At 42.2% G+C, this 12,851-nt stretch overlaps 1 protein-coding gene across 1 annotated transcript in view; it reads right to left on the minus strand.

Annotated features, from left to right (window-relative positions):
• Window positions 1–3,030, minus strand: part of tadr (torn and diminished rhabdomeres) — a 214,001-nt gene extending 210,971 nt beyond the window's left edge. The window contains exons 1-2 of the mRNA XM_067140157.2: window positions 3,024–3,030; window positions 2,374–2,708 (exon numbers count right to left, since the gene is read on the minus strand). Coding sequence (XP_066996258.2) covers window positions 2,374–2,708; window positions 3,024–3,030 — 342 coding nt within the window. The remainder of the gene's footprint in view (window positions 1–2,373; window positions 2,709–3,023) is intronic.
• Window positions 3,031–12,851: the final 9,821 nt, after the last annotated feature.

A 12,851-nucleotide genomic window follows, 5' to 3' on the forward strand; every position in this document is an offset into this window, starting at 1 on the left:
TGAAAGCAATGTAATGATATAAAATACTCGATCAAATGAAAAACCGCACACTTTCTCATTTTCAACGAACAGCACTACGGTGCCGATCTAAGAGTCCAAAGTTCCAGAGCTGGAATAACCAGGTCGCAGACTGCCGTGAACACTCCTCTGTCATTATTCCGTTAAATATGCACACTACTCATTCCAATCAGTGGCTCAGAGTAGGGATTGTATAGCTCGAATACTATGATGAACCAGTGTGTTACGTACCAGATATATCAGAAAATGAATGAACCAGAGGAATGGCATGCTAAAGAAGAAAGTTATCTTACACCCCAGCTACTTCCCACCAATATACAGGCAGCCTGTTACAGTCGGTACGACCAGGCGAGTTGGCCGTGTGGTTAGGGGCGCGCAGCTGTGAGCTTGCATCCGGGAGATAGTGGATTCGAATTCCACTGCCGGCAACCTTGAAGATGGTATTCGGGAGATGGTGGGTTCGAGCCCCACAGTCGGCAGCCCTGACGATGGTTTTCCGTGGTTTCCCATTTTCACACCAGGCAAATGCCGGGACTGTACCTTAATTAAAGCCACGGGCGCTGCCTTCCACTTCCTAGACCTTTCCTATTCCATCGTCGCCATAAGACATATCTCTGTCGGTGCGACGTTAAGCAAAAAAATAAATGGTATTCCGTGTTTTCCCATTTTCACATCAGTCACACCAGGCTGTACCTTAAAGCCAAGGCCGCTTCCTTCACACCACTATTCATTTCCTATCCCATCGTCGCCATAAGACCTACCTGTGTCGGTACGACGTCAAGCAAATTAAAAAAACCTCGGTACGCTGCAGTAATCCTATCTATCGAGGATGAGAGTAAACAGAAGACAAAAAGCACATCACAACAAACAATGGTCAATGTAGTATTATTATTGATAAAGTTTATAAGCTTTCTATATTGCAGGCCTTCACATTAGTTTTCTTTCGACTCTGTGGTATTAGGGTGTCTTACAAAATTATTTATATCGTAAACTGTAGTTCCTTATTCTCAGACTTTACATACCGATTTTCACTAAATTCTGCTTACTCATTTCCTCGTGACTCGGCGCTGATATGGACTTAGTAACAAAAATCCAAATTCATGAATATCTCCGATTATATGCGGTACGGTAACAATGTATAAGACATAAGTGATCGGAAATTTAATAACTTCTTACAAAACTACTACTAACTTACGACATAACTAAAGTTATGTTAGTTATGTAGTATTTATCGATACGACCACTAATAACATAAATAACTTATTTGAGAACTACATTTCAGGCCTTCCCCTAAACTACCATTTCACTCAGCGTGATTAAAATAATTTATAGCCTAGATTGTAGCGGTTCATCACCCGACTTTACATTCCGATTTTCATAAAATTCTCTTCAGCCGTTTTCTCGTGATGCGTGTACAGACAGACAGACAGACAGACAGACAGACAGACAGACAGACAGACAGACAGACAGACAGACAGACAGACAGACAGACAGACAGACAGACATTACGGAAAAGTAAAAATGCATTCTCTTGTTACCGTGGACATGACCGATACAGAAATACCATTCTTTTCAAATTCTGAGCAATGTACAGACAAAACTCTTATTTTATATATATAGATTAGTATACAGTGGCGTAGCAATATTAAGGGGAACAAAAGTGGAAATGTCAAATTTCACAGCTAATTTTCGTTATATCGAAAAACGGCACATAATAGAATTTGTGCAAAATGTAATTTGTGAATTTTTGTTTCATACGTTTTTACATTATCAGGAATAACAATGGAGATATTCGCGATTATTACATTTTCACAAACTTTCAAATGCCTCCGTATCTTCTATCTGCAATAAATACTATACAGAATGTAAAAATAAAGTAGACCAAACATCCAGGACACATTCCTCACGCGTAGAAGAAGAAAATATGTCGTATGGACATGGGTCCGGAAACGCTCTATTTCCATGTTAGATCTCATTTTCTACCATTCTACACGTACTGCATTCATTATGGGAAACACACAGGAACAGAACGTATCAGCATACCACATGTAAATATTGCTTACATGAAATGGTCAAAATGCTCTTCGTTAGCATTGATACATGCATCAACTCGCCATCGCATTGAATCTCCGATGCGCTGGTACATCATGTACGCAAATCCCAACATTTAGCTGAGACAAGCATTTGCATACAAGTCTCCAATAACATTACGCACACTGAATGTTGTTTTTTGAGGTGAATTCTGTTTCTTTTGGTGCCACTTAACTCTGATAGATGGTATTACTGTTGCTATTATAGAAATTCTAGCACGTAAGGACGGCCACACAGCATCTAGTATCAACGTACTGGACTCACCTCAAGACCCAGCATGAAGAGGAGGGAAGGGACCATGGTGACTCCCAAAGCTATGGGGTCTGGGAGGGCTCCCCCGAGCACGGCTGGAAGAGGACCTAGCCTGTCTTGGACCCAGTGCTGACTCCTTCCTCCAGCGATGTAGTCCATAGCGGCGCTGAGACCTCGTGCACAGACCGCCACAGCTGACGTGTAGGCCAAGAGACCGCACCACAGGACCACGAAGTTGGCGGCGTCTCTCGACGAGCAGCAGCAGGTGTGCCGACGACGGGAACGTCGACGAAGGGTCCCTGGACCCAATTTAGAGGTAGTCCCGTCAAGCTCCGCATGACACAACGCTGTTGACAGAAATATAACTCATGTATCAATCGACATACTCTTGCCCTACCTTAAAATTATTCTGTGGATGTATACATTTATTCAGTGAATAAACACTTCCCCATAAGGAGGTTTCCAATGAAAACAAAGTATACTAAATACATTTATGACTATAAAAATGATTTCTCAGTAGGGATAATGAACTTTCCAAGGCTTTGAGGACAGCATTTTTCGTCAACCATTATGGCAGTTTGAATCTTGAGCGGAATTCGTCGAAGAACTCAGGAATTGTTCCTCTGGCAGCGATCATGAGGCCTACAACCTCTATGTTATACAGTCCATATTCACGTCGGCAGAAGCGGATCATTGGTTCGTAAATACTTTTATTTTCCTCGTGTACGTCAGTGGGCTGGTAAGCGTGCGATTCAAAAATTACGCTTTACATGGCAGAGTTCTAAAAGAGTTTCTAGTCTACACAAACCTAGCTCATGTTGATACTATGTCTACTTCCACCGTTAAAAAACTACGCGCCTCATCCTTTGAATGTGACCAGGACGGGGAAGGAACTGGCTATGCCTTAATTTAGGCACAGACCCAGCTCTATAAAGTCCATTCACAGTAACATACTAAAGTCAATAACTGCGTAGGCTGGTGCCTACAGTATAGCCAACATGGGGTACACTCCTTCAAGGATCATATAGTCTTTTGACCTGACTTTCCGCGACGTTTTTTCTGCCGTGGTGATCCGGGCCATTTCGACTTTATCATCTCAACGTTTCGCTAGCGGATTTACCTAATTTTTGGGCAGAATTTGAAATTTGACGTTGCTCAAACTACGACTTTCTCATGTTCAGCCGCCGACGTTCAACTACCCTTCACAACAGACACCGTAGTTCTGCTTATACTGTATGCACGCAACTGCCTCTTGCTGCGACTAGTGAAGAACTGTCACAGGAACATCTTGTGCTGCAAACTCTCCGCTGTAGTGCATCACAGCGGCACTAGACGGCCAGTCCACGAACTTAATAATTCTACTACGTATTATTTATATCCCACTAAATACATTTACGGCTTTCGGAGGAACCGAAGTACCAAATTTTGTCCCACTGGAGTCCTTTTACATGCCAGTAAATCTGCCGTCAGCGAGTAAACTGGCTGCGCAGTTCTAGTCATGAAGCTGTTAGCTTGTATGTGGGAGATGTTGGGTTCGAATCACGTTGTCGGCAGCTCTCAAGATGGTTTTCCGTGGTTTCCCATTTCCCACCAGGCATCTTAATTTAGGCCACGCTCACCTCCTCTCCAGTTTTAGGACTTTCCTATCCCATCGTCTCGAAAATATCTGTCCGAGCTGGCGAAACTTTAAACTACTAACAAGAAGAAAGGAAGAAAATCTACCGGCACGAGATTCGAGCAAAAAAACGCCTAACTTAGTCGGTATCGAACTCACCAACTGGGGATCAGAAAGCCACATTGGTATGAAGCCAATGACGATGGAACTCAACTACCATGCCCCAAAAACGTAACCCAAACCTAAGACGTTACGAGCAGTCACAATTGAAAAACCGTGTCTTTCCTCTGGATTTTGCAGGGCGTGAGCCAAAATTTGTTGTGTGTAAGTTACAGGCGAATTTCTTGCTCATGGGGCATGCCCATTTGAAGCAATGTACGTGTAATGCTCCTTCTACAATAGCAGGGCCAAGTTATTATGGGATAGACAACTGAAGATCCCGACGAAAAACCAAGACAGCTCCAAGTTCAGAGCAGACACAATCAACTTAGTAAAATTATTGCATTGTGAAGAAATACTGCTAATTCGACTAAAATACCGAGGAACAATAGAGTAGCGTGCCTACTTCTTACCCGGAGGTCCCTGGCTTCGATTCCCGAACAGTTAAGGGATTTTTACCTGTATCTGAGGGCTGGTTCGAGGTCCACTCAGCGTACGTGATTACAATTGAGGAGCTATCTGACGGTGAGGGGGCGGTCCCAGTCTAGGAAGCCAAGAATAACGGGCGAAAGGATTCGTCGTGCTGACCACACGACACCTCGTAATCTACAGGCTTTCGGTGTGGGCAGCGGTCGCTTGGTACGTCACTGCCCTTCGAGACTGTTGTGCCGTAGGGTTTGGTTTGGTTTTAGGAAGAATAGTAACTCATTCTGATGTCCGACTCGTTGGCTGAATGGTCAGCATACTGGCCTTCGGTTCAGAGAGTCCCGGGTTCGATTCCCGGCCGGGTCGGGGATTTTAATCGCTTCTGATTAATTCTACTGGCTCGGGAACTGGGTGTATATGTCCGTCCCAACACTCTCCTCATCATATTCAGACAACACACTACACTACCAACACCACAGAAACACGCAATAGTGCTTACATCCCTCCATAGAGGGTTGGCGTCAGGAAGGGCATCCGACCGTAAAACAGGGTCAAATCCACATGTGCGACGCAGTTCGCACCCGCGACCCCACAGGTGTGGGAAAAGCGGCAGGAAAAGAAGGAAAAGAAGAAGTAACTCATTCTGATAAAAAGAAGACCATTCCGCGCAAAAACGAATATCACCTTTTGATGCTGCACACCCGCTATACAGCAGAGGCAGAGAAGTTGCCGATATCATCACAGCCAAGAGAATAGGCAACATAGATGTTCATTCTTCGTATAACTGTGACATCGAAGGCGTCTGTTACACTGACTAGTTTTCTATTTGTCAGCCTGGAAAAATTAAAGGAGTATTTTAAGTACCTTATACTATCGCAAGGGCAAAATCGCTGTAAAATCCCAGAGTAGGACGTGTGCTCTTCACGGCGAAAATTCTGGAACTGACCGATATATTGGAAGTGGTTTTCAAGACAAATCTGACGTAAAATGTCTGAAGGAGTTGTATGGAAACAACCCAATGATAACATCAAAGGAACTAGCATAAATTTTTTGCCTTGTGAGAGCAAAAGTGTATTCTTCTTCTTATTCTTCTGCTTCTTCCGTTTTTCCCACACGTGTGGAAACGCGGGTATGAACTATATGTGGATCTGGCCCTGTTTCATGGCCCGTCGCCCTTCCTGACGCCAACCCTATGTGGAGGAATGTATTCACTATTCCGGGTTTATGTGACGGGTGGTAGTGTGGTGTGTGTTGTGTGGGTATGAAGAGGAGAGTGTTTGGACAAACACGAACACACAGTCCCCGAGCCAGAAGAATTAATCAAACGTTATTAAAATCCCCGGCCGGGTCGGGAATCGAGCCAGTGACCCTGTGAACCAAAGACATCGATGTTGACCATTCAGCCAAGGAGTCGGACTGATAGCAAGAGTATAATGTGCCTAAAATACTCCCTTTAATTTTCCATGTTGATAACCCGATAAGCATCAACTGCTTGCAGAGTGTAACAGGCTCATGTGATTTCATAGTTATAAACTGAATGAACTGCTGACCTTGTTGTACCCTTGGTTGTGGTGATCTCGGCAACTTGTTTACCTCGGCTGTTTAACAGACGTGCAGCTTCATCAAATGAATATTCGTGTTTGCGTGGAATTAAATTATTTCCTCACCCAGTAGATATCTGTGCATCGGAAGTGCAGGTAAAAGGTGCTATGTCACAAATATGGAACTTTACAGGAAAGCGAAATTTTTTTTGTTTGTTTCTCTCACAGATTTTAAACTAAAATACTCGTCAATTTCTTGTACATAATGATTAAAAATGATGACTTTTTTAACACCACGTGCTCAAATTTTGATTTTTGTTATTTTTTGGAAATACACTGGAGTTGTTTCCTTTTACCTCTAATATGAAAAACAGGGATCAAAAGTATCAAATCGCTGTGACCTTATTCGGTGAAATAAAGTCATGATAGAATAAAAATAATATAGTAGTTGTTACTTGAAACCCAATTTATAATAATTTTGTTGACCTGAAATACATTTGCAGGAAAAAAATTAAGCAGTTCCATTACAAATTTTGTTGTTATTGTTTTTTTTTCTGGTACTAAAGTAAAATAAGGCTTTGTACATGGTAAATAATACAGATACGGACATATTCGTTATACTCATTCCGTCTGCGTTGGGAGTTTGTTCTTCAACGCATTAATGCCCTTATAATAATCTTTAATTTGAGAGATACTTGCTCACTAAATACAAGAGAAAAGTAAAATAAGGCTTTGTACATGGTAAATAATACAGATACGGACATATTCGTTATACTCATTCCGTCTGCGTTGGGAGTTTGTTCTTCAACGCATTAATGCCCTTATAATAATCTTTAATTTGAGAGATCCTTGCTCACTAAATACAAGAGAATAAAAAAAGCATCAACTGCTTGAAAAGGCTTCGTCTAACACCAGAAGAAAGCGTATTGAATAAAGAGTATGGTTTTTAAGACCCCGGAAAAAAAACAAGTTGAGAGAGAGTCCATCTTATACCTAAATGCTGTGAGTAGCACCTGCAAAAATATCCTTCATGTCACATGAGTGATTTCACCCTTCCAACAGCTTGAAATGAATTTGTAGTGTTCAGAGACATCGCAAGGATTGAACACATGACATTTAACCATGATGTATAACCATGAACTAATAAGCTAATAAAAATTTACAGTGTTCATTCATTGCACATGATAATTTTTGGCCACCTTGTCCAAATTATGATGCCAAAAATAGTGATTTTCCACTACGTCTTCACAAACGTGTGCCCATAATGCCATTTCATGGATACAGCTGAAATTATACTTCTATTAGAAAAGCATTTATTAATGAACTGTTAGAGTCCAAATATGTTTTTGTTAATTTAATAATGTTAACTGAGTTTTTGTTCCTTTTTCTGCCAGTCTTAATATTTCTGGCATTATTTTCTCCCTAGCCACAATAGCTCTGGCCTTACAGGGGCACTTAACAAGTCAACAGCATAAACATTACCATATTTTGCTTCAAAATCGATAGCTTCCTTAATTATGTTTGTTAATTGTGGTCTATTGATGATATTAAATGGTCTTACATCTACAGCACTTACTTCAATGCAAGCATTCGAAAATTTTCTTTTATTCCAGGGATTACATGAACATTATTCGTACTAGAGCTCGATTGAAAACATAAGAACTTAGGGACAAACTGTCTTCTTAAAAATGTTAATTGTTTTAGATGACAGGCACTGAACAAATCAAGTGTGTGTTATTATCCATTGGTTCTCCGAATTTAATCCAAGTAGAGCTTGTAACTGCTTTAACTTTTCATGATTTACTCTAATTTTCAGCACATAATTCTGATATTGTGTCTTGTATTGCCTTACTATCAGCAGAAACAGTGTTTTCTTCTTGAGGTCGACAATATTGTACCATCGACAACATTCATATTGACGATTAATTAGTATAGAGCTAATAGTAAGAGCCACGCTACGAGAGGAGTATTCAATCAATGTGATCGCTCTCCTATGATCCGAGCGCTTGTTGTGTACATTACTTCGTTGTTCATCGGAAACATTCGGTAATTGTCGCGATAATCTCCATCCGCCTTCTCAGTGCATTCATGTCCAGCTCCATGGCTAAATGGTTAGCATGCTGGCCTTTGGTCACAGGGGTCCCGGGTTCGATTCCCGGCAGGGCCGAGAATTTTAACCATCATTGGTTAATTTCTCTGGCACGAGGACTGGGTGTATGTGTCGTCTTCATCATCATTTCTTCCTCATCACGACGCGCAGGTCGCCTACGGGATTCAAACCAAAAGACCTGCACCTGGCGAGCCGAACATGTCCTCAGATACTCCCGGCACTAAAAGCCATACGCCATTTCATTTCATTCATGAAGTGTTGCAGGTTACTACTACTACTTTTTTGCTAGTTGCTTTACGTCGCACCGACACAGAGAGGTCTTAAGGCGACGATGGGACGGAAAAGGGCTAGAAATGGGAAGGAAGTGGCCTGTGGTCTTGATTAAGGTACAGCCCCAGCATTTGCCTGGTGCGAAAAATGGGAAACCACGGAAAACCATTTTCAGGGCTACCGACAGTGGGTCTCGAACCTACTATCTCCCGAATACCGGATACTGGCCGCACTTAAGCGACTGCAGCTATCGAGCTCGATAACTACTACTACTACTACTACTACTACTACTACTACTACTACTACTATTACTACTACTATGTTGGCTAGAGGTGGTGTGGATACACATTGGTCTTGCTATCGGAAGTAAACTCCTGCTCAAGATGTCTGATGAGCGGCTTCTAGCCTAGCTGGGGATACTGACCAATTCCTTTTTATATTTTGCTTTACGTCGCACCGACACAGACAGGTCTTATGGCGATGATGGGATAGGTAAAGGCTAGGAGTGGGAAGGAAGCCACCGTAGCCTTAATTAAGCTACCATCTTCAGTGCTGCCGAAAGTGGGGTTCGAATCCACTATCTCCTGGATGCAAGTTCACAGCCGCGCGCCCCTAACCTCACGGCCAAATCGCCCGGTACTGACCATTTCGTCAACGTCCAGATTTGGATAAGGAATTTCGATATATAGTCCAGTTCTAGTACAAAAAGGAGAGGGAACACCTCATAGATGTGTAAGTGCATGGAGTGTGTCGCTAAGTCAACAGTTCAGAGTGTTCGCTAAATTCAAGCTGGAGGATTTCTACTTAGAAGCGCGGCTTTCTCTGAAATGTCTTCACCAGCAGACGACAAACTCACAAAGGTACATAATGAGTCCATCTGAAAAAAAAACTGACTGTAGATTAAAGAAAAACCTCATCGAGCGAGCTGTCAGCTTGCATTCGAGTGATAGTGGGTTCGAAACTCACTGCCAACAGCCCTGGAGATGGTTTTCTGTGGCTTCCCATTTTCACACCTGGAAAATGCTGGGGCTGGACCATACTTAAAGCCATGGTTGTTTCTTTCCCACTTGTATCCCTCTCCTATCGCATCGTCGCCATAAGACGTACCTGTGTCGGTGCGACGTAAATTGTAAAATAAATAAAAAATCTAATAAAAATAAAATTTCAGAAAATGCTTAAAAAAGTCATCAGAAAGAAAGAAGTATATTCACCTGACTAAATACAGCTGACCGCAAGGATGCAGAATAATTCAATAATTTTGAGTTACAGAAAAATCATATGAAAATATTTTAATCCATTCTTTAAATTATTATGCAATGATGATGATAACTTAATGAAGATAGGAGGCAGTTGTCAGTACGACGTCTGGGTCCCTACAATCAGTCAAAGAGGCATTATGGATGGTAAGATGTCATTTTCTGAGACGAATATGGATTATCCGCTACAAAGTAGACACCGAATCGCAATATTCATTCTTTGTGTCTTCATCGATTCGTTATAAACTACTCCCTCACAACCAGGTGATCACCTCGGATGCGGCTAGATGGAGATGTCACATCGAATAATTCAATAAAACTGGCGAGAATTAGCGAAAACATTGTATTTCGTGTTCCACCAAACCAACGACAGGGCTTTCGTTCATTCTGTCACCTAGTTGTTGATCATTTGGGATATCCTACCACATCCAAATTATTAAATTGACAGTACTAATCCATTTACCACTGCTTTGATTCTTTGAATTGTTTATCATTCCGAGATTTCAGAGATTTCAACGCGTATCCTAAAAATCTAACCCCTCGTTCACGCCGTGGGGGATAGGATACAACATGAACCAAGGGACTTCCCGTAGGGGTGAAGTACAGTGGGGACTCCGTGTGCCCCAGGACCGCTTCTGCAGCTGCGAAAGTCCTGCAGGAGCATGAAAAGTGACAGCAAATGGGGCTCTTGTGAAATGACAACTTGTCAACGTCTCTGAAGGCAGGTGAGATTATAAAATCCAAGGTGCCCGGACATTTGCGGTCTCTGAGATGTGTTTGTGCTTGGGTTGTGTCGGCCGAGGTGCGTGAAGTATCTGCCTCCGGAGAAGTGCGCTTATCACTCTAGTCGACCAAAATATTATGTGCACTCGAGTTTGTTACGAATCTTCACCCTTATGGCTATGTTTCCCAAAACACAGGTTTTAAAGAAATTGAACAAATATATTGAATCCGGTTCAATTAGATAACATATGTTTTCACAAGAGAGGGTAAAAATGGACCCAACGGGAATTTTACAAATAGATTATTATTTGGCCTTGGCTCATATAGATAGTTACAACAGAGGATCAATAACCCGTAAATCACACTTATCTTTGGTTTGCACAGGTACGAAGTGATGTTAGACCAGAATAAACCAATATTCTCAACACATTCAAGTTCCAATATGACGGTATTCTCATAGACCGAAACAAAATTAAGCAAGAACAAGTAACAATTAATTTTATGTTAAAGAGAACCTTTCAATACTAAAGGGGTTTACTTTGCGAAATGACACCACTATCCCCCAAAAACCTAACACAGCCTAGATAAAATAGAGAAACACACAAACATCCAAAATATAAAGAATAGATACAGCGTAAAGGTTAGCAGACAACGATATTACAAATTTGCATAGTAGACGTGAGAAAGTAGGAACGGAAATGATGAAAAGGGGCGGAAAGACAGGAGCAGGACAAGATAACAAAAAAAAACAAAGAGGAGGGAAAAGGAGATAAAGTACTGATCAGGCTGCCAAATCCGCTCTTCATATCAGTGTAAGGCTAAAGTTCACACATGACAGGTTAAGGTTAGAGCTGACCAAACGTCGCTTGTCCTGATCACTTCCTCCATCACAATCGCACCACAAGTTCAAAGTTTTCAGTTTAACACAGCGTTAAACTCGTAGTGTCCTGAAGGGACCAAAGTTCGAACTCCAAGCAACACGTAAGCCCAAATGAAAAGAATGAGAGCAAAATTGAATGGATGTAAAAACTGAAAAAAAAAGTCTGCTCACCCAGTACGTAGAGAAAAGAGAATTAAAACTGAAATGCACACGGTCCAGCCGTGTACACTGCCAGAGCTTCCACTGCCTATCACAACATTTCACTCACACCTGAACATCGCACAAGCAAAAGCAGGCCGTATATATACAGAAGCGAGGCGAGCTGGAGAACATGCTAGAAGCATGTGACGTCACAGAGCTCGCGTAGAGCAAAGAAACAGTGCAAGCAGTGGAGTGACAGGCTTGAAGGCAGACAGTTCGTATAGCGACGGAGTGCACTGGGTCGAGCGTAGAAGAATAATAAGTTAAGCGAAATTGCACTCGTTACAAGTTTGGAGGTTGTTTAGGAAATAAGCATTAGGCTTACAGAAAATTCAATAACACCATCGTTATTCTCGTTTCCTATCACTTTAGGTCATGTAAGATTGGAATGTTATAGCAGGTTGAACGCAAAAAGTGCCCATTTTAAACGTGTTTCAACGATGCGTAAATTTTAAGACATTTTTTCTCTAAAGTCACGGGAGAGATGAATATTGCTCTCGATGCGAGCGAGCAGGTACCCAGGCAGGTTAGCGGATACCCCGAGATTAAGCTAATGAGGCGCACTCCCCTGCTGGAGTGACAGTAAATCACCTGTGACAGCTGGGGAATTTCTATGAGTTGGCACAAGTATGTCTCAGTGACCGAAAATCTCGTTGACCGCAAATGTCAGACAACCATGTCCAATGGCTGAGGAGGCGAAAAAACCAACATTCACTGCCTTGTGGTTAGGATAACATTCAAATGCGAAGGGTAGGCTCCCTGAAAGAAAAGCTCCAACAAGTCCGGAAGCTGTAAGGTCTGATGCCGAGAGGCAGAAGGAGTGATGAAGAAGAATAAGAAGAAGATTTAAACTCTTTCAAGGTGATTTAGATGACATCTTCGTCCCATCAGTTCTACGTAGAAGAGAATTTTGAATTGCGGGGAAAAGAGATTCTTCTTTTCCTTGTTCTACCGCTTTTCCCACACCTGTGGTGTCGCGAGTGCGTGTCGCACATGTGAACATGGCCCTGTTCTACGGCCGGATACCCCTTACTGTTGCCAACCCTATACCAATGGACGTATTCACTATTACGTTCTTCTGTGGTGGTTAACATTGTGGTGGTTAGCATTGTGGTGTGTTGTGCGAATATCAAAAGGGGAGTGTAGGGACATGCACAAACACCCAATCCCTGAGCCAGAACAATTAATCAGACGTGATTAAAACCCCCGATTCGGCCGGGAATCGAACACGAGACCCTCGGAATCAAAGGTCTCAACGTTGACCATTCATCCAAGGAGCCGGGCATGGGGAAAATGGATTAAAGCCATG

The sequence above is a fragment of the Anabrus simplex genome, chromosome 2 (genome assembly GCF_040414725.1).
Source record: "Anabrus simplex isolate iqAnaSimp1 chromosome 2, ASM4041472v1, whole genome shotgun sequence".
Taxonomy (NCBI): Eukaryota; Metazoa; Arthropoda; class Insecta; order Orthoptera; family Tettigoniidae; genus Anabrus; species Anabrus simplex.